The following is a 24491-nucleotide window of genomic DNA, read 5'->3' as shown; positions in this document are numbered from 1 at the left end:
GACTCCCTGACTGAAATCCCCACTCCCTGACCGAAATCCCCACTCCCTGATTGAAATCCTCTCTCCCTGACTGAGATCCTCTCTCCTTGACTGAGATCCTCTCTCCCTGACTGAAATCCCCCATCCCTGACTGAAATCCCCACTCCCTGACTGAAATCCTCTCTCCGACTGAAATCCCCACTCCCTGACTGAAATCCCCTCTCCCTGACTGAAATCCCCACTCCCTGACTGAACTCCACACTCCCTGACAGAAATCCTCTCTCCGACTGAAATCCCCACTCCCTGACTGAAATGCCCTCTCCCCGACTGAAATCCTCTCTCCCTGACTGAAATCCCTACTCCCTGACTGAAATCCCCACTCCCTGACAGAAATCCTCTCTCCCTGACTGAAATCCCAACTCCCTGACTGAAATCCACACTCCCTGACAGAAATCCTCTCTTCCTGACTGAAATTCCCACTCCCTGACTGAAATCCCCACTCCCTGACAGAAATCCCACTCCCTGACTGAAATCCCCACTCCCTGACTGAAATCCTCTCTCCCTGACTGAAATCCCCACTCCCTGACTGAAATCCCCACTCCCTGACAGAAATCCTCTCTCCCTGACTGAAAGCCCCACTCCCTGAATGAAATGCCCACTCCCTGACTGAAATCTCCGTCTCCCTGACTGAAATCCCCACCTTCCTGATTGAAACCCCCACCTTCCTGACTGAAATCCCCACTACCTGACTGAAATCCCCCTCTCCCTGACTGAAATCCCCACCTCCCTGACTGAAACCCCCACTCCCTGACTGAAATCCCCACTCCCTGACTGAAACCCCCTCTCCCTGACTGAAATCCCGAACCTCCTGACTGAAACCCCCACTCCCTGACTGAAATCCCCACTCCCTGACTGAAACCCCCCTCTCTGACTGAAATCCCCACTCTCTGACTGAAATCCCCCTCTCTGACTGAAATCTTCTTTCCCTGACTGAAATCTCCCCTCCCTGACTGAAACCCTCTCTCCTTGACTGAGATCCTCTCTCCCTGACTGAAATCCCCCATCCCTGACTGAAATCCCCACTCCCTGACTGAAATCCTCTCTCCGACTGAAATCCCCACTCCCTGACTGAAATCCCCTCTCCCTGACTGAAATCCTCTCTCCCTGACTGAAATTGCCCCATCCCTGACTGAAATCCCCACTCCCTGACTGAAATCCTCTCTCCGACTGAAATCCCCACTCCCTGACTGAAATCCCCTCTCCCTGACTGAAATCCTCGCTCCCTGACTGAAAACCCCACTCCCTGGCAGAAATCTCCACTCCCTGACTGAAATCCTCGCTCCCTGACTGAAATCCCGACTCCCTGACAGAAATCCCCACTCCCTGACCGAAATCCCCACTCCCTGATTGAAATCCTCTCTCCCTGACTGAGATCCTCTCTCCTTGACTGAGATCCTCTCTCCCTGACTGAAATCCCCCATCCCTGACTGAAATCCCCACTCCCTGACTGAAATCCTCTCTCCGACTGAAATCCCCACTCCCTGACTGAAATCCCCTCTCCCTGACTGAAATCCCCACTCCCTGACTGAACTCCACACTCCCTGACAGAAATCCTCTCTCCGACTGAAATCCCCACTCCCTGACTGAAATGCCCTCTCCCCGACTGAAATCCTCTCTCCCTGACTGAAATCCCTACTCCCTGACTGAAATCCCCACTCCCTGACAGAAATCCTCTCTCCCTGACTGAAATCCCAACTCCCTGACTGAAATCCACACTCCCTGACAGAAATCCTCTCTTCCTGACTGAAATTCCCACTCCCTGACTGAAATCCCCACTCCCTGACAGAAATCCCACTCCCTGACTGAAATCCCCACTCCCTGACTGAAATCCTCTCTCCCTGACTGAAATCCCCACTCCCTGACTGAAATCCCCACTCCCTGACAGAAATCCTCTCTCCCTGACTGAAAGCCCCACTCCCTGAATGAAATGCCCTCTCCCCGACTGAAATCCTCTCTCCCTGACTGAAATCCTCACTTCCTGTCTGAAATCCTCTCTCGGTGACTGAAAACCCCTCTCCATGACTGAAATCCCCGCTCCCTGACTGATATCCCCACTCCCTGACAGAAATCCCCACTCCCTGACTGAAATCCTCTCTCCCTGACTGAAATCACCACTCCCTGACTGAAATCCCCACTCCCTGACTGAAACCCTCTCTCCGTGACTGAAATCCCACCTCCCTGACTAAAATGCCCACTCCCTGACTGATATCCACCCTCCCTGATTTAAATCCCCACTCCCTGACTGAAATCTCCGCTCCCTGACTAAAACACCCACTCTCTGACTGAAATCCCCACTCCCTGACTGAAATCTCCACTCCCTGACTGAAATGCCCTCTCCCCGACTGAAATCCTCTCTCCCTGACTGAAATCCCCACTCCCTGACAGAAATCCTCTCTCCCTGACTGAAACCCCCACTCCCTGACTGAAATCCCCACTCCCTGACTGAAACCCTCTCTCCCTGATTGAAATCCCACCTCCCTGACTAAAATGCCCACTCACTGACTGATATCCACCCTCCATGATTTAAATCCCCACTCCCTGACTGAAATCCCCACTCCCTGACTAAAACACCCACTCTTTGACTGAAACGCCCCCTCCCTGACTGAAACCCCTCCTCTCTGACTGAAATCCCACCTCCCTGACTGAAATCCCCACTCCCTGACTGAAATCCTCTCTCCCTGACTGAAATCCCCACTCCCTGACTGAAATTCCCACTCCCTGACTGAAATTCCCACTCCCTCACAGAAATCGCCACTCCGAGTGAAATCCCCCCGCTCTGACTGAAATACCCCCCTCTGACTGAAATCACCTCTCCCTGACTGAAATCCACTCTCCCTGACTGAAATCCCCCATCCCTGACTGAAATCCCCACTCCCTGACTGAAATCCTCTCTCCGACTGAAATCCCCACTCCCTGACTGAAATCCCCTCTCCCTGACTGAAATCCTCTCTCCCTGACTGAAATCCCCCATCCCTGACTGAAATCCCCACTCCCTGACTGAAATCCTCTCTCCGACTGAAATCCCCACTCCCTGACTGAAATCCCCTCTCCCTGACTGAAATCCTCGCTCCCTGACTGAAAACCCCACTCCCTGGCAGAAATCTCCACTCCCTGACTGAAATCCTCGCTCCCTGACTGAAATCCCGACTCCCTGACAGAAATCCCCACTCCCTGACCGAAATCCCCACTCCCTGATTGAAATCCTCTCTCCCTGACTGAGATCCTCTCTCCTTGACTGAGATCCTCTCTCCCTGACTGAAATCCCCCATCCCTGACTGAAATCCCCACTCCCTGACTGAAATCCTCTCTCCGACTGAAATCCCCACTCCCTGACTGAAATCCCCTCTCCCTGACTGAAATCCCCACTCCCTGACTGAACTCCACACTCCCTGACAGAAATCCTCTCTCCGACTGAAATCCCCACTCCCTGACTGAAATGCCCTCTCCCCGACTGAAATCCTCTCTCCCTGACTGAAATCCCTACTCCCTGACTGAAATCCCCACTCCCTGACAGAAATCCTCTCTCCCTGACTGAAATCCCAACTCCCTGACTGAAATCCACACTCCCTGACAGAAATCCTCTCTTCCTGACTGAAATTCCCACTCCCTGACTGAAATCCCCACTCCCTGACAGAAATCCCACTCCCTGACTGAAATCCCCACTCCCTGACTGAAATCCTCTCTCCCTGACTGAAATCCCCACTCCCTGACTGAAATCCCCACTCCCTGACAGAAATCCTCTCTCCCTGACTGAAAGCCCCACTCCCTGAATGAAATGCCCTCTCCCCGACTGAAATCCTCTCTCCCTGACTGAAATCCTCACTTCCTGTCTGAAATCCTCTCTCGGTGACTGAAAACCCCTCTCCATGACTGAAATCCCCGCTCCCTGACTGATATCCCCACTCCCTGACAGAAATCCCCACTCCCTGACTGAAATCCTCTCTCCCTGACTGAAATCACCACTCCCTGACTGAAATCCCCACTCCCTGACTGAAACCCTCTCTCCGTGACTGAAATCCCACCTCCCTGACTAAAATGCCCACTCCCTGACTGATATCCACCCTCCCTGATTTAAATCCCCACTCCCTGACTGAAATCTCCGCTCCCTGACTAAAACACCCACTCTCTGACAGAAACGCCCGTTCCCTGACTGAAACCCCTCCTCTCTGACTGAAATCCCCACTCCCTGACTGAAATCTCCACTCCCTGACTGAAATGCCCTCTCCCCGACTGAAATCCTCTCTCCCTGACTGAAATCCCCACTCCCTGACAGAAATCCTCTCTCCCTGACTGAAACCCCCACTCCCTGACTGAAATCCCCACTCCCTGACTGAAACCCTCTCTCCCTGATTGAAATCCCACCTCCCTGACTAAAATGCCCACTCACTGACTGATATCCACCCTCCATGATTTAAATCCCCACTCCCTGACTGAAATCCCCACTCCCTGACTAAAACACCCACTCTTTGACTGAAACGCCCCCTCCCTGACTGAAACCCCTCCTCTCTGACTGAAATCCCACCTCCCTGACTGAAATCCCCACTCCCTGACTGAAATCCTCTCTCCCTGACTGAAATCCCCACTCCCTGACTGAAATTCCCACTCCCTGACTGAAATTCCCACTCCCTCACAGAAATCGCCACTCCGAGTGAAATCCCCCCGCTCTGACTGAAATACCCCCCTCTGACTGAAATCACCTCTCCCTGACTGAAATCCACTCTCCCTGACTGAAATCCACACTCCCTGACTGAAATCCTCTTTCCCTGACTGAAATCCGCACTCCCTGAGTGAAATCCCCTCTCGCTGACTGAAATCCCCCTCACTGACAGAAATCCCCTCTCCCTGACTGAAATCCCCTCTCCCTGACTGAAATCCTGTCTCCCTGACTGAAAAACCCCTCTCCCTGACTGAAATCCCCCTCTTTCTAACTGAAATCCCCCCTCCCTGACTGAAATCCACACTCCCTGATTGAAATCCTCCTCTCCATGACTGAAACCCGCTCTCCCTGACTGAAATCCCCACACCATGACTGAAATCCCCCTCTCCCTGACTGAAATCCCCACTCCTTGACTGAAATCCCCCTCTCCCTGACTGAAATCCCCCCATCCTGACTGAAATCCCCACTCCCTGAACGAAATCCCCTCTCCCAGACTGAAATCCCCCCTCCCTGACTGAAATTCCCACTCCCTGACTGAAATTCCCACTCCCTCACAGAAATCGCCACTCCGAGTGAAATCCCCCCGCTCTGTCTGAAATACCCCCCTCTGACTGAAATCTCCTCTCCCTGACTGAAATCCACTCTCCCTGACTGTAATCCCACCATCCCTGACTGAAATCCCCCCCTCCCTGACTGAAATCCACACTCCCTGACTGAAATCCTCTTTCCCTGACTGAAATCCCCACTCCCTGAGTGAAATCCCCTCTCGCTGACTGAAATCCCCCTCACTGACATAAAACCCCTCTCCCTGAGTGAAATCCCCCCTGCCCTGACTGAAATCCCCCTCTCTGACTGAAATCCCCTCTCCCTGACTGAAATCCCCCTCTCTGACTGACATCCCCCTCTCCCTGAATGAAATCCTCCTTCCCTGACTGAAATTCCCCTCTCCCTGACTAAAATCCCCACTCCCTGACTGAAATCCCCACTCCCTGACTGAAACCCTCTCTCCCTGACTGAAATCCCACCTACCTGACTAAAATGCCCACTCCCTGACTGATATCCACCCTCCCTGACTTAAATCCCCACTCTCTGACTGAAATCCCCACTCCCTGACTGAAATCCTCACTCCCTGACTAAAACACCCACTCTCTGACTGAAACCCCCCCTCCCTGACTGAAACCCCTCCTCTCTGACTGAAATCCCCACTCCCTGACTGAAATCTCCACTCCCTGACTGAAATGCCCTCTCCCCGACTGAAATCCTCTCTGCCTGACTGAAATCCCCACTTCCTGACTGAAATCCTCTCTCGGTGACTGAAAACCCCTCTCCCTGACTGAAATCCTCGCTCCCTGACTGAAACCCTCTCTCCCTGACTGAAATCCCCCCTCCCTGACTGAAATCCCCACTCCCTGATTGAAATCCTCTCTCCCTGACTGAAATCTCCACTCCCTGACTGAAATCCCCACTCCCTGACTGAAATCCTCTCTCCCTGACTGAAATCCCCACTCCCTGACTGAAATCCACCCTCCCTGACAGAAATCCTCTCTCCCTGACTGAAATCCCCACTCCCTGAATGAAATGCCCTCTCCCCGACTGAAATCCTCTCTCCCTGACTGAAATCCCCACTTCCTGACTGAAATCCTCTCTCGGTGACTGAAAACCCCTCTCCATGACTGAAATCCTTGCTCCCTGACTGAAATCCCCACTCCCTGACAGAAATCCCCTCTCCCTGACTGAAATCCTCGCTCCCTGACTGAAATCCTCTCTCCCTGACTGAAATCCCCACTCCCTGACTGAAATCCCCCTCTCCCTGACTGAAATCCCCACTCCCTGACTGAAATCCCCCTCTCCCTGACTGAAACCCCCACCTTCCTGACTGAATTCCCGAACCTCCCTGACTGAAATCCCCACTCCCTGACTGAAATCCCCACTCCCTGACTGAAACCCCCCCTCCCTGACTGAAATCCCTACTCTCTGACTGAAACTCTCCCTCCCTGACTGAAAACCCCTCCTCTCTGACTGAAAATCCCCCTCACTGACTGAAACCCCCCTCTCTGAATGAAACACCCCCTACCTGACTGAAATTCCCGCGACTGAAACCCACCCCTCCCTGACTGAAAACCGCCCTCGATCATTGAAACACCCCTCCCTGACTGAAATCCCCCTCCCTGACTGAAATACCCCACTCTGACTGAAACCCCCTCCCTGACGGAAACCCCCTCTCACTGACTGAAGCCCCCACACCCTGACGGAAATCCCCCTCTTTCTAACTGAAATCCCCCCACCCTGACTGAAATCCCCTCGCCCTGACTGAAACCCTCCATTCCCTGACTGAAACCCCCCATCTCCGACTGAAATCCCGTCTCTCTGACTCAAATCCCCTCTCTCTGACTGAAATCCCCATTTACGACTGACCTCCCCACTTCCTGACTGAACACCCCTCTTCTCTGGGTAAAAACAATGACTGCAGATGCTGGAAAGCAGATTCTGGATGAGTGGAGCTGGAAGAGCACAGCAGTTCAGGCAGCATCCGAGGTGCAGTAAAATCGACGTTTCGGACAAAAGTCCTTCATCAGGAATAAAGGCAGAGAGCCTGAAGTGTGGAGAGATAAGCTAGAGGGGTGTGGGTGTGGGGAGAAAGTTGCATAGAGTTGCAGTGGGAGAGGGACTCCCTGAGATTCTTGTAGAGAGAGGAGGAAAACTTCATCAAGGCAGACTGAAATCCCCTCTCCCTGACTGAGATCCCCTCTCCCTGACTGAAACCCCCTATCTCCGACTGAAATCCTCACTCCCTGACGGAAATCCGCAGTCCCTGACTGAAACCCCCTATCTCCGACTGAAATCCCCACTCCCTGACTGAAATTCCCCCTCCCTGAGTGAGATCACTTCTCCGTGATTGAGATCGACTCTCCCTGATGGAAATCCCTTCTCCCTGATGGAAATCCCCTCTCACCGACTGAAATCCCTCGCTCCCTGACTGAAATCCCTCTCTTTCTAATGGAAATCCACCCTCCCTGACTGAAATCCACACTCCCTGATTGAAATCCTCCTCTCCATGACTGAAACCCGCACTCCCTGACTACAATCCCCACTCCATGACTGAAATCCACACTCCCTGACTGAAATCCTCTCTTCCTGACTGAAATTCCCACTCCCTGACTGAAATCCCCTCAATCTCTGACTGAAATCTCCACTCCCTGACTGAAATCCCCCCTCCCTGAATGAAATCCCCCTCTCCCTGACTGAAATCCCCTCCCCCTGACTGAAATCCTCTCTCCCTGACTGAAATCCCCACTCCCTGACTAAAATACCCACTCCCTGACTGAAATCCACCCTCCCTGACTGATATCTCCTCTCCCTGACTGAAAACCCCCTCTCTCTGACTGAAATCCCCACTCCCTGACTGAAATCCACACTCCCTGACTGAAATCCTCTCTCCCTGACTGAAATCCCCACTCCCTGACTGAAATCCTCTCTCCCTGACTGAAATCCACACTCCCTGACTGAAATCCCCACTCCCTGACTTAAATCCTCTCTCCCTGACTGAAATCCGCTCTCCCTGACTGAAATCCACACTCCCTGACTGAAATCCCCACTCCCTGACTGAAATCCCCACTCCCTGACAGAAATCCTCTCTCCCTGACTGAAATCCCCACTCCCTGACTGAAAACCCCACTCCCTGACTGAATCCTCTCTCCCTGACTGAAATCCCCACTCCCTGACTGAAAACCCCACTCCCTGACTGAAAACCCCACTCCCTGACTGAAATCCCCACTCCCTGAATGAAATCCCCACTCCCTCACTGAAATCCTCTCTCCATGACTGAAATCCTCTCTCCCTGACGGAAATCCCTTCTCCCTGACTGAAACCCTCCCCTCCCTGACTGAAACCCCCCATCTCTGACTGAAATCCCCTCTCTCTGACTGAAATCCCCTCTCTCTGACTGAAACCCCCATTTACGACTGAACTCCACACTTCCTGACTGAACACCCCTCTTCTCTGGGTAAAAACAATGACTGCAGATGCTGGAAAGCAGATTCTGGATTAGTGGAGCTGGAAGAGCACAGCAGTTCAGGCAGCATCCGAGGAGCAGTAAAATCGACGTTTCAGGCAAAAGTCCTTCATCAGGAATAAAGGCAGAGAGCCTGAAGCGTGGAGAGATAAGCTAGAGGGGTGTGGGTGTGGGGAGAAAGTTGCATAGAGTTGCAGTGGGAGAGGGACTCCCTGAGATTCTTGTAGAGAGAGGAGGAAAACTTCTTCAAGGCAGACTGAAATCCCCTCTCCCTGACTGAGATCCCCTCTCCCTGACTGAAACCCCCTATCTCCGACTGAAATCCCCACTCCCTGACGGAAATCCGCAGTCCGACTGAAACCCCCTATCTCCGACTGAAATCCCCACTCCCTGACGGAAATCCGCAGTCCGACTGAAACCCCCTATCTATGACTGAAAACCCCACTCCCTGACTGAACACTCTTCTTCTCTGACTGAAATCCCGGTCTCCCTGACTGAAATCCCAGACTCCCTGACTGAAATCCACTCTCCCTGACTGAAAAACCCCTCTCCCTGAGTGAAATACACCTTCCCTGAGTGAGATTGCCTCTCCCTGACTGAGATCCACTCTCCCTGATGGAAATCCCTTCTCCCTGATGGAAATCCCATGCTCCCTGACTGAAATCCCCCTCTTTCTAACTGAAATCCCCCCTCCCTGACTGAAATCCACACTCCCTGATTGAAATCCTCCTCTCCATGACTGAAACCCGCTTTCCCTGACTGAAATCCCCACACCATGACTGAAATTCCCCTCTCCCTGACTGAAATCCCCCTCTCCCTGACTGAAATCCCCCCATCCTGACTGAAATCCCCTCTCCCTGACTAAAATCCCCACTCCCTGACCGAAATCCCCTCTCCCAGACTGAAATCCCCCCTCCCTGACTGAAATTCCCACTCCCTGACTGAAATTCCCACTCCCTCACAGAAATCGCCACTCCGAGTGAAATCCCCCCGTTCTGACTGAAATACCCCCCCTGACTGAAATCACCTCTCCCTGACTGAAATCCACTCTCCCTGACTGAAATCCACACTCCCTGACTGAAATCCTCTTTCCCTGACTGAAATCCGCACTCCCTGAGTGAAATCCCCTCTCGCTGACTGAAATCCCCCTCACTGACAGAAATCCCCTCTCCCTGAGTGAAATCCCCCCTGCCCTGACTGAAATCCCCCTCTCTGACTGAAATCCCCTCTCGCTGACTGAAATCCCCCTCTCTGACTGAAATCCCCTCTCCCTAACTGAAATCCCCCTCTCTGACTGACATCCCCCTCTCCCTGTATGAAATCCTCCCTCCCTGACTGAAATCCCCCTCTCCCTGACTGAAATACCCTCTCCCTGACTGAAATCCTGTCTCCCTGACTGAAAAACCCCTCTCCCTGACTGAAATCCCCCTCTTTCTAACTGAAATCCCCCCTCCCTGACTGAAATCCACACTCCCTGATTGAAATCCTCCTCTCCATGACTGAAACCCGCTCTCCCTGACTGAAATCCTCACACCATGACTGAAATACCCCCATCCTGACTGAAATCCCCACTCCCTGACTAAAATCCCCACTCCCTGACCGAAATCCCCTCTCCCAGACTGAAATCCCCCCTCCCTGACTGAAATTCCCACTCCCTGACTGAAATTCCCACTCCCTCACAGAAATCGCCACTCCGAGTGAAATCCCCCCCGCTCTGTCTGAAATACCCCCCTCTGACTGAAATCTCCTCTCCCTGACTGAAACCCACTCTCCCTGACTGTAATCCCACCATCCCTGACTGAAATCCCCCCCTCCCTGACTGAAATCCACACTCCCTGACTGAAATCCTCTTTCCCTGACTGAAATCCCCACTCCCTGAGTGAAATCCCCTCTCGCTGACTGAAATCCCCCACACTGACATAAAACCCCTCTCCCTGAGTGAAATCCCCCCTGCCCTGACTGAAATCCCCCTCTCTGACTGAAATCCCCTCTCCCTGACTGAAATCCCCCTCTCTGACTGACATCCCCCTCTCCCTGAATGAAATCCTCCTTCCCTGACTGAAATTCCCCTCTCCCTGACTGAAATACCCTCTCCATGACTGAAATCCTCTCTCCCTGACTGAAAAACCCTTCTCACTGACTGAAATCCCCCTCTCTGACTGAAATCCCCCTCTCCCTGAATGAAATCCTCTCTCCCTGACTGAAATCCCCCTCTCCCTGAGTGAAATCCCCCTCTCTGACTGACATCCCCCTCTCCCTGAATGAAATCCTCCCCCCTGACTGAAATCCCCCTCCCTGACTGAAATCCCCCTCTCCCTGACTGAAATCCCCACTCCCGGACTGAAATCCCCACTCCCGGACTGAAATCCTCTCTCCCTGATTGAAATTCCCACTCCCTCACTGAAATCGCCACTCGATTGAAATCCCCCCACCCTGACTGAAATACCCCCCTCTGACTGAAATCTCCTCACCCTGACTGAAATCCACTCTCCCTGACTGAAATCCCTACTCCCTGACTGAAAACCACCTCTCTCTGACTGAAATCCCCACTCCCTGACTGAAATCCAGACTCCCTGACTGAATACCTCTTTCCCTTACTGATATCCCCTCTCCCTGAGTGAAATACCCCCTGCCCTGACTGAAATCCCCCTCTCTGACTGAAATCCCCTCTCCCTGACTGAAATCCCCCTCTCTGACTGACATCCCCCTCTCCCTGAATGAAATCCTCCCCCTCTGACTGAAATCCCCCTCTCCCTGACTGAAATACCCACTCCCTGACTGAAATCTCCACTCCCTGACTGAAATCCTCTCTCCCTGACTGAAATCCCCACTCCCTGACTGAAATCCCCATGGGGTCCTGGGCCTCCTTCACCGCCGCTCCCTCACCACCAGACGCCTGGCGGAAGAACGCCTCATCTTCCCCCTCGGAACACTTCAACCCCAGGGCATCAATGTGGACTTCAACAGCTTCCTAATTTCCCCTTCCCCCACCTCATCCTAGTTTCAAACTTCCAGCTCAGCACTGTCCCCATGACTTGACTTGTCCGGACTTGTCCGACCTGCCGAGCTCCTTTTCCACCTATCCACTCCACCCTCTCCTCCCTGACCTATCACCTTCATCTCCTCCCCCACTCACCCATTGTACTCTATGCTACTCTCTCCCCACCCACACCCTCCTCGAGCTTATCTCTCCACGCTTCAGGCTCACTGCCTTTATTCCTGATGTAGGGCTTTTGCCCGAAACGTCGATTTCGCTGCTCGTTGGATGCTCCCTGAACTGCTGTGCTCTTCCAGCACCACTGATCCTGAAATCCCCACTCCTTGACTGAAATCCCCTCTCCCTGATGGAAGTCCCCTTTCCCGGACTGAAATACCCCCTCCCTGACTGAAGTCCCCCTCTCTCTGACTGAAATCCCCACTCCGTGACTGAAATACCCCCTCCCTGACTGAAATCCCCTCTCCCTGAGTGAAATCCCCGCTCCCTGACTGAAATCCCCACTCCCTGACTGAAATTCTCACTCCCTGACTGAAATCCCCCTCTCTGAATGAAATCCCCCTCTCCCCGACTGAAATCCCCCTCTCTGACTGCAATCCCCCCCTCCCTGCCTGAAATCCCCTCTCCCTGATTGAAATTCCCTCTCTCTGACTGAAGTCCGCCTCCCTCTGACTGAAGACCCCCTCTCCCTGACTGAAATCTCCCTTCCCTGACTGAAATCCTGTCTCCCTGACTGAAATCCTCCCTCTCTGACTGAAATCCTCTTTCCCTGACTGAAGTTTCATTGCTCTGACTGAAATCCCGCTTCCCTGAGTGAAATCCCCCCTCCCTGAGCAGTATGTGTATGGTATATGTACGTGATTACAGCTGTGAATCTGACTCAGTCCTACCATGCCATCTCAGTCTGAGAAATGAGCCATTGGGTCAGTATCAAACTGGGAAATTTGTGACATCCATGAAACATCCATGAATTTAAACCTTACCAAGCTCCAGAAAGGACTCCTGAGACAGAAGGAGAAGGTGGTGGGGTGGCGTTGATGTCCTTTGTATATGCTGTGGTGCTGGACGTTGGTGTTGGAGACAAGATCCCAACATTACACAAAGTGGCATCATCGGAGTCCACTAAGAAATAGAAGCCAGCTGGTCATTAATCAGCTGGTTGCATTTAATCCACAAAACGCAGCAGGCAAGACACAGAACACTATTCCGCAAGCAACAGAGTCATCCTCCAACCCCGCGTACACATGCCCCCCACCACTGACACTACCCACAGCCCCGTGTACACACTCCCGCATCACTGACACTGCCCACAGCCACGTGTACACACTCCCGCCATCACTGACACTACCTACAGCCCCGTGAACACTCTACCCAATCACTGACACTACACACAGCCCTGTGTACACTCTCCCCTCATCACAGACACTACCCACAGTCCCATGTACACTCCCCCATCACTGACACTGCCCACAGCCACGTGTACACTCTCCCCCATCACTGACACTACCTACAGCCACGTGTACACTCTCCCCCATCACAGACACTACCCACAGTCCCATGTACACTCCCCCATCAATGACACTACCCACAGCCCCGTGTACACACTCCCCTCATCACTGACACTACCCACAGCTCCGTGAACATACTTCCCCAATCACTGACACTACCCACAGCCCCAGGTACACACTCCCCAATCACTGACACTATACACAGCCTCGTGTATACACTCCCCCCATCACTGACACTACCCACTGCCTTGTGTACACACTCTCTCCATCACTGACACTACCCACTGCTCTGTGCAAACTCCCCCCATCAACGACACTACCCACACGTGTACACTCTCCCCCCATCAGTGACACTACCCACAGCCCAGTGTACACAATCCTACCATCACTTACACTATCCACAGCCCTGTGTTCACTCTCCCCCCATCACTGACATACCCACAGTCCCGTGTACACACTTTCCCCATCATTAACACTACCCACAGCCCCGTGTACACTCCTCCCCCAAGACTGACATTACCCACAGCCCCGTGTACACTCTCCCCATCACTGACCCTACACAGAGCCATGTGTTCACTCTCCCCCCATCACTGACGCTACCCACTGCCCCGTGTACACTCTCCCCCAGCTCTGACACTACCCACAGTCCCGTGTACACACTTACCCCATCACTGACACTACCCACAGCCCCGTGTACACTCCTCCCCCATGACTGACATTACCCACAACCCCGTGTACACTCTCCCCATCACTGACCCTACACAGAGCCCTGTGTTCACTCTCCCCCCATCACTGACGCTACCCACAGTCCCGTGTACACACTTACCACATCACTGACACTACCCACAGCCCCGTGTACACACTCCCCCCATCACTGACATTACCCACAGCCCCGTGTACACACTCCCCCCATCACTGACATTATCCACAGCCCCGTGTACACACTCCCCCCATCACTGACATTACCCACAGCCCCGTGGACTCTCTCCCCATCACTGACACTATTCACAGCCCTGAGTACACTCTCCCCCATCACTGACACTACACAGCCCCGTGTACACTCTCCCCCATCACTGACACTACCCACAGCCCCGTGTACTCTCTCCCCATCACTGACACTAGCCACAGCCCCGTGTACACTCTCCCCCATCACTGACACAACCCACAGCCCCGTGTACACACTCCCCCATCACTGACACTACCCACAGCCCCGTGTACTCTCTCCACATCACTGACAGTACCCACAGCCCCGTGTACACTCTCCACCCAACACTGACACTACCCACAGCCCCATGTACACATTCCCCAATCACTGACACTACACACAGCCTCGTGTACACTCTCCCCAATCACTGAGTCTATCCACTGTCCTGTGCACACACCCCATCAATGACACTACCCACAGCCTCGTGTACACAATCCCTCCATCACTGACCCAACCCAGAGCCTCGTGTTCACTCTCCCCCATCACTGACACTACCCACCACACTGTGTACACTCTCCCCCATCACGGACACTACCCACCGCCCCGTGTACACTCTCCCCCCATCACTGACACTACCCACAGCCCCATGTACAACTCCCCAATCACTGACACTATTCACAGCCCCGTGCACACACTACCCACTGCCCTGTGTACACACTCCCTCCATCACTGACACTACCCACAGCCCCGTGTACACTCTCCCCCCATCACTGACACTACCCACAGTCCCATGTACAACTCCCCAATCACTGACACTATTCACAGCCCCGTGTACACACTACCCACTGCCCTGTGTACACACTCCCTCCATCACTGACACTAGCCACAGCCCCGTGTACCCTCTCCCCTATCACTGACACTACCCACAGCCCCGTGTACACTCTCCCCCATCACTGACCCTACCCAACGCCCCATGTACACTCTCCCCCATCACTGACACTACTCACAGCCCCGTGTACACACTCCCCCCATCACTGACATTACCCACAGCCCCGTGGACTCTCTCCCCATCACTGACACTAGCCACAGCCCCGTGTACACTCTCCCCCATCACTGACACTACCCACAGCCCCGTGTACTCTCTCCCCATCACTGACACTAGCCACAGCCCCGTGTACACTCTCCCCCATCACTGACACTAGCCACAGCCCCGTGTACACTCTCCCCCATCACTGACACTACCCACAGCCCCGTGTACTCTCTCCCCATCACTGACACTAGCCACAGCCCCGTGTACACTCTCCCCCATCACTGACACTACCCACAGCCCCGTGTACTCTCTCCCCATCACTGACACTAGCCACAGCCCCGTGTACACTCTCCCCCATCACTGACACAACCCACAGCCCCGTGTACACACTCCCCCATCACTGACACTACCCACAGCCCCGTGTACTCTCTCCACATCACTGACAGTACCCACAGCCCCGTGTACACTCTCCACCCAACACTGACACTACCCACAGCCCCATGTACACATTCCCCAATCACTGACACTACACACAGCCTCGTGTACACACTCCCCCATCACTGAGTCTATCCACTGTCCTGTGCACACACCCCATCAATGACACTACCCACAGCCTCGTGTACACAATCCCTCCATCACTGACCCAACCCAGAGCCTCGTGTTCACTCTCCCCCATCACTGACACTACCCACCACACTGTGTACACTCTCCCCCATCACGGACACTACCCACCGCCCCGTGTACACTCTCCCCCCATCACTGACACTACCCACAGCCCCATGTACAACTCCCCAATCACTGACACTATTCACAGCCCCGTGCACACACTACCCACTGCCCTGTGTACACACTCCCTCCATCACTGACACTACCCACAGCCCCGTGTCCACTCTCCCCCCATCACTGACACTACCCACAGCCCCATGTACAACTCCCCAATCACTGACACTATTCACAGCCCCGTGCACACACTACCCACTGCCCTGTGTACACACTCCCTCCATCACTGACACTACCCACAGCCCCGTGTACACTCTCCCCCCATCACTGACACTACCCACAGCCCCATGTACAACTCCCCAATCACTGACACTATTCACAGCCCCGTGTACACACTACCCACTGCCCTGTGTACACACTCCCTCCATCACTGACACTAGCCACAGCCCCGTGTCCACTCTCCCCCCATCACTGACACTACCCACAGCCCCATGTACAACTCCCCAATCACTGACACTATTCACAGCCCCGTGTACACACTACCCACTGCCCTGTGTACACACTCCCTCCATCACTGACACTAGCCACAGCCCCGTGTACCCTCTCCCCTATCACTGACACTACCCACAGCCCCGTGTACACTCTCCCCCATCACTGACCCTACCCAACGCCCCATGTACACTCTCCCCCATCACTGACACTATTCACAGCCCCGTGTACACACTACCCACTGCCCTGTGTACACACTCCCTCCATTACTGACCCTACCCAACGCCCCATGTACACTCTCCCCCATCACTGACACTACCCACTGCCCTGCGCACACACTCCCTCCATTACTGACACTACCCACAGCCCTGTGTACACTATTTGAGAATTTGGTGTGAAATGGGAATGTTGTGGTTTGTATGGTGTATTACCCAATGGAGTGGTCCATTTACTGAATTTGCTGCAGAAGTATTTATTACATAGTGCAAAGTACTGCCTGGTTTTGAAACCGAGGAGTCTGGGAGTGAATGAGGTGACACAGATCCGAACATGTGACCTACCTGAGGCAGAGAGGGACTGTTCCACGATGCCCACTTTCACCACCTGTTAAAATCACAGAACAACAACTTGTAACACCAGCAATCAGATCTTCATCAGGACCTGCAGCATCTGTGCAGAGAAATCAGAGTTCACGTTTCAGTTTCCATGAGCCTTCCTCCGACCTGATTCAACTCACCCACTGTGTTCTGAAGAAGGGTCACTCAGCCTGAAGTGTTTACTCTTCCTTGCCACTGATGCTGACAGACCTGATGAGCTTTTCCAGCAAATTCTCTCTTTGATTTGGATTTTCAGAATCTGGAGCTCTTTCAGTTTTTAATCAGATTTTCATCTCCTGAAAGACTTCACTAACATTCGTGTGAGCTATGCATTTGCTGTCATCCATGGGTTTAACGTAATCTATGAGTTTAATGTGATCTGTGGGTTTAGTGTGATCTGTGGGTTTAATGTGATCTATGGGTTTAGTGTGATCTGTGGGTTTAGTGTGATCTATGGGTTTAGTGTGATCTATGGGTTTGATGTGATCTGTGGGTTTAGTGTGATCTATGGGTTTGATGTGATCAGTGGGTTTAGTGTGATCTATGGGTTTAATGTGATCTGTGGGTTTAGTGTGATCTATGGGTTTAGTGTGATCTATGGGTTTGATGTGATCTGTGGGTTTAGTGTGATCTATGGGTTTGATGTGATCTGTGGGTTTAGTGTGATCTATGGGTTTAATGTGATCTGTAGGTTTAGTGTGATCTGTGGGTTTAGTGTGATCTATGGGTTTAATGTGATCTGTGGGTTTAGTGTGATCTATGGGTTTGATGTGATCTGTGGGTTTAGTGTGATCTGTGGGTTTAGTGTGATCTATGGGTTTAATGTGATCTGTGGGTTTAGTGTGATCTATGGGTTTGATGTGATCTGTGGGTTTAGTGTGATCTGTGGGTTTAGTGTGATCTATGGGTTTAATGTGATCTGTGGGTTTAGTGTGATCTATGGGTTTGATGTGATCAGTGGGTTTAGTGTGATCTATGGGTTTAATGTGATCTGTGGGTTTAGTGTGATCTATGGGTTTAGTGTGATCTATGGGTTTGATGTGATCTGTGGGTTTAGTGTGATCTATGGGTTTGATGTGATCTGTGGGTTTAGTGTGATCTATGGGTTTAATGTGATCTGTGGGTTTAGTGTGATCTGTGGGTTTAGTGTGATCTATGGGTTTAATGTGATCTGTGGGTTTAGTGTGATCTATGGGTTTAATGTGATCTGTGGGTTTAGTGTGATCTGTGGGTTTAGTGTGATCTATGGGTTTAATGTGATCTGTGGGTTTAGTGTGATCTATGGGTTTAATGTGATCTGTGGGTTTAGTGTGATCTGTGGGTTAAGAGTGATCTATGGGTTTAATGTGATCTGTGGGTTTAATGTGATAGAACATAGATAGAACATAGAACAATATAGCACAAAACAGGCCCTTCGGCCCACGATGTCGTGCCAAACATTTGTCCTAGCTTAAGCACCCATCCATGTACCTATCCAAGTGCCGCTTAAAGGTCACCAATGATTCTGACTCTGCCACTCCCACAGGCAGCGCATTCCATGCCCCCACCACTCTCTGGGTAAAGAACCCACCCCTGACATCTCCCCTATACCTTCCACCCTTCACCTTAAATTTATGTCCCCTTGTAACACTCTGTTGTACCCGGGGAAAAAGTTTCTGACTGTCTACTCTATCTATTCCCCTGATCATCTTATAAACCTCTATCAAGTCACCCCTCATCCTTTGCCGTCCCAATGAGAAAAGGCCTAGCACGCTCAACCTATCCTCATACGACCTATTCTCCATTCCAGGCAACATCCTGGCAAATCTTCTCTGCACCCTCTCCAAAGCTTCCACATCTTTCCTAAAATGAGGCGACCAGACCTGCACACAGTACTCCAAATGTGGCCTTACCAAGGTCCTATACAGCTGTAACATCACCTCACGACTCTTGAATTCAATCCCTCTGCTAATGAACGCTAATACACCATAGGCCTTCTTACAAGCTCTATCCACCTGAGTGGCAACTTTCAAAGATCTATGAACATAGACCCCAAGATCCCTCTGCTCCTCCACCTCACTAAGAACCCTACCGTTAACCCTGTATTCTGCATTCTTATTTGTCCTTCCAAAATGGACAACCTCACACTTGGCAGGGTTGAACTCCATCTGCCACTCCTCAGCCCAGCTCTGCATCATATATAAGTCCCTTTGCAGCCGACAACAGCCCTCCTCACTATCCACAACTCCACCAATCTTCGTATCATCTGCAAATTTACTGACCCACCCTTCGACTCCCTCTTCCAAGTCATTAATAAAAATTACAAACAGCAAGGACCCAGAACTGATCCCTGCGGAACTCCACTTGTAACTGGGCTCCAGGCTGAATATTTACCATCTACCACCACTCTCTGACTTCGACCGGTTAGCCAGTTCTCTATCCAACTGGCCAAACTTCCCACTATCCCATGCCTCCTGACTTTCCGCATAAGCCTACCATGGGGAACCTTATCAAATGCCTTACTAAAATCCATGTACACTACATCCACTGCTCTACCCTCATCTACATGCTTGGTCACCTCCTCAAAGAATTCAATAAGACTTGTAAGGCAAGACCTACCCTTCACAAATCCGTGCTGGCTGTCCCTAATCAAGCAGTGTCTTTCCAGATACTCATAAATCCTATCCCTCAGTACCCTTTCCATTACTTTTCCTACCACTGAAGTAATCTAACTGGCCTGTAATTCCCGGGGTTATCCCTATTCCCTTTTTTGAACAGGGGCACAACATTCGCCACTCTCCAGTCCCCTGGTACCACCCCTGTTGACAGTGAAGACGAAAAGATCATTGCCAACGGCTCTGCAATTTCCTCTCTTGCTTCCCACATAATCCTAGGATATATTCCGTCAGGCCCGGGGGACTTGTCTATCCTCAAGTTATTCAAAATGTCCAACACATCTTCCTTCCTAACAAGTATCTCCTCTAGCTTACCAGTCCATTTCACACTCTCCTCTTCAACAATACGGTCCCTCTCGTTTGTAAATACTGAAGAAAAGTACTCATTCAAGACCTCTCCTATCTCTTCCGACTCAATACACAGTCTCCCACTACTGTCCTTGATCGGACCTACCCTCATTCTCGTCATTCTCATGTTTCTCACATACGCATAAAATGCCTTGGGGTTATCCTTGATCTTATCCGCCAAAGATTTTTCATGCCCTGTCTTAGCTCTCCTAATCCCTTTCTTCAGCTCCCTTCTGGCTATCCTGTATCCCTCCAACACTCTGTCTGAACCTTGTTTCCACAACCTTATGTAAGCCTCCTTCTTCCTCTTTACAAGACATTCAACCTCCCTCGTCAACCAAGGTTCCCTCACACGACCATCTCTTTCCTGCCTGACAGGTACATACATATCAAGGACACGTCGTATCTGTTCCTTGAAAAAGCTCCACATTTCCACGACATCCTTCCCTGACAGCCTATGCTCCCAACTTATGCTCCTCAGATCCTGTCTTACAGCATCATATTTACCCTTCCCCCAATTGGGCGGCACGGTGGCACAGTGGTTAGCACTGCTGCCTCACAGCACCAGAGACCCGGGTTCAATTCCCGACTCAGGCGACTGACTGTGTGGAGTTTGCACATTCTCCCCGTGTCTGCGTGGGTTTCCTCCGGGTGCTCCGGTTTCCTCCCACAGTCACAAAGATGTGCGGGTCAGGTGAATTGGCCATGCTAAATTACCCGTAGTGTTAGGTAAGGGGTAAATGTAGGGGTATGGGTGGGTTGCGCTTCGGCGGGTCGGTGTGGACTTGTTGGGCCGAAGGGCCTGTTTCCACACTGTAAATAATCTAATCTAATTGTAAAACCTACCCTGTTGCACGCACCTATCTCTCTCCATAACCAAGGTGAAAGTCACAGAATTGTGGTCTCCATCACCAAAATGTTCACCCACTAACAAGCCCATCACTTGTCCAGGTTCGTTACCAAGTACCAAATCCAATATGGCCTCCCCTCTGGTCAGACAATCTACATACTGAGTTAGAAAAGCTTCCTGTACACACTGCACAAACACCGCCCCATCCAATCTACTTGATCTAAAGAGCTTTCAATCAATGTTTGGGAAGTTGAAATCGCCCATGACTACTACCCTGTGGCTTCTGCACCTTTCCAAAATCTGTTTCACAATCTGTTTCTCCACATCTCTGCTGCTATTGGGGGGCCTATAGTAAACACCCAACAAAGTGACTGCACATTTCCTATTTCTGACTTCAGCCCATACTACCTCCAAAGGCAGATCCCCCTCGAACTGCCTTTCTGCAGCCATTATACCATTTCTAATTAGCAATGCCACCCCCCGCTCCTTTTTTACCACGTCCCCCTAATCTTACTGAAACATCTGTAACCAGGAACCTCCAACAACCATTCCTGTCCCTCTTCTATCCACGTTTCCATGATGGCCACAACATCGTAGTCCCAGCTACCGATCCACGCCTTACGTTCACCCACCTTATTTCTGATACTCCTTGCATTGAAGTATACACACTTGAGCCCATCTCTGTGTCCGCAAGTACACCCTGTCAGTGCTATCTTCTCCACAGCCACCCTACATTCTTGGACATCATGACAAACAGCGAGATTACTTGCTGGACTACAAGCCCAGATCCCATCCCCCTGCCAAATTAGTTTAAACCAAACGAGGAGTGCTAGCAAACCTACCTCCCAGGATATTGGTGCCCTTCTGTGGGTTTAGTGTGAACTGTGGGTTTAATGTCATCTGTGGGTTTAATGTGATCTGTGGGTTTAATGTGATCTGTGGGTTTAATGTGATCCATGGGTTTAGTGTGATCTGTGGGTTTAACGTGATCTGTGGGTTTAGTGTGATCTGTGGGTTTAGTGTGATCTGTGGGTTTAATGTGATCTGTGGTTTTAATGTGATCTGTGGGTTAAGAGTGATCTGTGGGTTTAACGTGATCTGTGGGTTAAGAGTGATCTGTGGGTTTAATGTGATCTGTAGGTTTAGTGCGATCTGTGGGTTTAGTGTAATCTGTGGGTTTAAAGTGCTCTGTGGGTTTAGTGTGATCTGGGGTCTAATGCGATCTATGGATTTAATGTGATCTATGGGTTTAATGTAGTCTGTGGGTTTAATGTGATCTGTGGGTTTAGTGTGATCTGGGGTCTAATGTGATCTGTGGGTTTAATGTGATCTATGGGTTTAATGTAATCTGTGGATTTAATGTGATCTGTGGGTTTAGTGTGTTCTATGGGTTTAATTGATCTGTGGGTTTAACGTGATCTGTGGGTTTAATGTGATCTGTGAGTTTAATGTGATCCATGGGTTTAATGTGATCTGTGGGTTTAATGTGATCTGTGGACCTAGTGCGATCTGTGGGTTTAGTGTGATCTATGGGTTTAATGTGATCTATGGGTTTAATGTGATCTGTGGGTTTAACGTGATCTGTGGGTTTAATGTGATCTATGGGTTTAATGTGATCTGTGGGTTTAACGTGATCTGTGGGTTTAATGTGATCTATGGGTTTAATGTGATCTGTGGGTTTAACGTGATCTATGGATTTAATGTATTCCAAGGGTTTAAAGTGATCTGTGGGTTTAATGTGATCTGTGGGTTTAGTGTGATCTGTGGGTTTAATGTGATCTGTGGGTTTCATGAGACGTGTGGGTTTCATGTGACCTATGGGTTTCGTGTGATCTGTGGGTTAAGAGTGATCTGTGGGTTTAATGCGATCTGTAGGTTTAGTGCGATCTGTGGGTTTAGTGTGATCTGGGGTCTAATGCGATCTATGGATTTAATGTGATCTATGGGTTTAATGTAGTCTGTGGGTTTAATGTGATCTGTGGGTTGAGTGTGATCTGTGGGTTTAGTGTGATCTGTGGGTTTAATGTGATCCATGGGTTTAAAGTGATCTGTGGGTTAAATGTGATCTGTGGGTTTAGTGTGATCTGTGGGTTTAATGTGATCCATGGGTTTAAAGTGATCTGTGGGTTTAATGTGATCTGTGGGTTTAGTGTGATCTGTGGGTTTAATGTGATCTCTGGACCTAGAGCGATCTGTGGGTTTAGTGTGATCTATGGGTTTAATGTGATCTATGGGTTTAATGCGATCTGTGGGTTTAACGTGATCTGTGGGTTTAATGTGATCTATGGGTTTAATGTGATCTGTGGGTTTAACGTGATCTATGGATTTAATGTATTCCATGGGTTTAAAGTGATCTGTGGGTTTAATGTGATCTGTGGGTTTAGTGTAATCTGTGGGTTTAACGTGATCTGTGGGTTTAGTGTGATCTGTGGGTTTAGTGTGATCTGTGGGTTTAACGTGATCTGTGGGTTTAGTGTGATCTGTGGGTTTAATGTGATCTGTGGGTTTCATGAGATGTGTGGGTTAAACGTGATCTGTGGGTTTAATATGAACTGTGTGTTTAATGCGATCTGTGGTTTTAATGTGATCTGTGCGTTTAATATGATCTGTGCGTTTAATGTGATCGGTGGGTTTCATGTGACCTATGGGTTTTGTGTGATCTGTGGGTTTAATGTCACCTGGGGTTTAATGTGATCTATGGATTTAATGTGATTTGTGGGTTTAATCTGATCTGTGGGTTTACTGTGATCGGTGGGTTTAATGTGATCGGTGTGTTTCATGTGACCGATGGGTTTCGTGTGATTTGTGAGTTTAGTGTGATCTGTGGGTTTAATGTGATAAGTGGGTTTAACGTGATCTGTGTGTTTAGTGCGATCTGTGGTTTTAATGTGATCTATGGGTTTAATGTGATCTGTGGGTTTAATGTGATCGGTGGGTTTCATGTGATCTATGGGTTTAATGTGATCTGTGGGTTTAGTGTGATCTGTGCGTTTAATGTGATCTGTGGGTTTAGTGTGATCTGTGGGTTTAATGTGATCGGGTTTCATGTAACCTATGGGTTTAGAGAAATCTGTGGGTTTAGTGTGATCTGTGGGTTTAATGTGATCTATGGATTTAATGTGAAATGCGGTTTAATGTGATCTATGGATTTCATGTGATCAGTGGGTTTAGTGTGATCTGTGGGTTTAAAGTGATCTGTGGGTTTTGTTTGTTCTGTGGGTTTAATGTGATTTGAGGGTTTAATATGATCTGTGGGTTTAGTGTGATCTGTAGGTTTAGTGTGATCTATGGGTTTAATGTGATCTGTGGGTTTAGTGTGATCTGTGGAATTAACGTAATCCATGGATTTAATATGATCTGTGGGCTTAATGTGATCTGTGGGTTTAATGTGATCTGTGGGTTTAACGTGATCTGTGGGTTTAGTGTGATCTGTGGGTTTAATGTGATCTATGGGTTCAGTGTGATCTGTGGAATTAACGTAATCCATGGATTTAATATGATCTGTGGGCTTAATGTGATCTGTGGGTTTAATGTGACCGTTGGGCTTCATGTGATCTATGGGTTTAGTGTGATCTGTGGGTTTAATGTGATCTGTGGGTTTAATGTGATCTGTGGGTTTAATGTGATCGTTGGGTTTCATGTGATCCAGGGGTTTAGTGTGATCTGTG

General features: G+C 50.6%; 1 protein-coding gene across 4 annotated transcripts in view; it reads right to left on the bottom strand.

The window, feature by feature from the left end:
* The window catches only part of LOC122552344 (phosphofurin acidic cluster sorting protein 2), a 772803-nt gene that overhangs the window by 132256 nt on the left and 616056 nt on the right, over nucleotides 1–24491 (bottom strand). For 3 of the 4 annotated variants that reach the window (XM_087984739.1, XM_087984743.1, XM_087984737.1), the window contains 2 exons: nucleotides 16936–16978; nucleotides 12687–12825 (listed from right to left, as the gene is read on the bottom strand). In XM_087984739.1, the coding sequence (XP_087840865.1) occupies nucleotides 12687–12825; nucleotides 16936–16978 (182 nt within the window). The remainder of the gene's footprint in view (nucleotides 1–12686; nucleotides 12826–16935; nucleotides 16979–24491) is intronic. The other variant, XM_087984748.1, reaches the window with a different exon arrangement.

The sequence above is a fragment of the Chiloscyllium plagiosum genome, unplaced genomic scaffold (genome assembly GCF_037043375.1).
Source record: "Chiloscyllium plagiosum isolate Xiang-an unplaced genomic scaffold, Cpla_swu_hap1 HiC_scaffold_3, whole genome shotgun sequence".
Classification (NCBI taxonomy): domain Eukaryota; kingdom Metazoa; phylum Chordata; class Chondrichthyes; order Orectolobiformes; family Hemiscylliidae; genus Chiloscyllium; species Chiloscyllium plagiosum.
The sequence above is the reverse complement of the archived record's forward strand: the minus strand, read 5'-3'. Positions and strand labels throughout refer to the sequence as shown.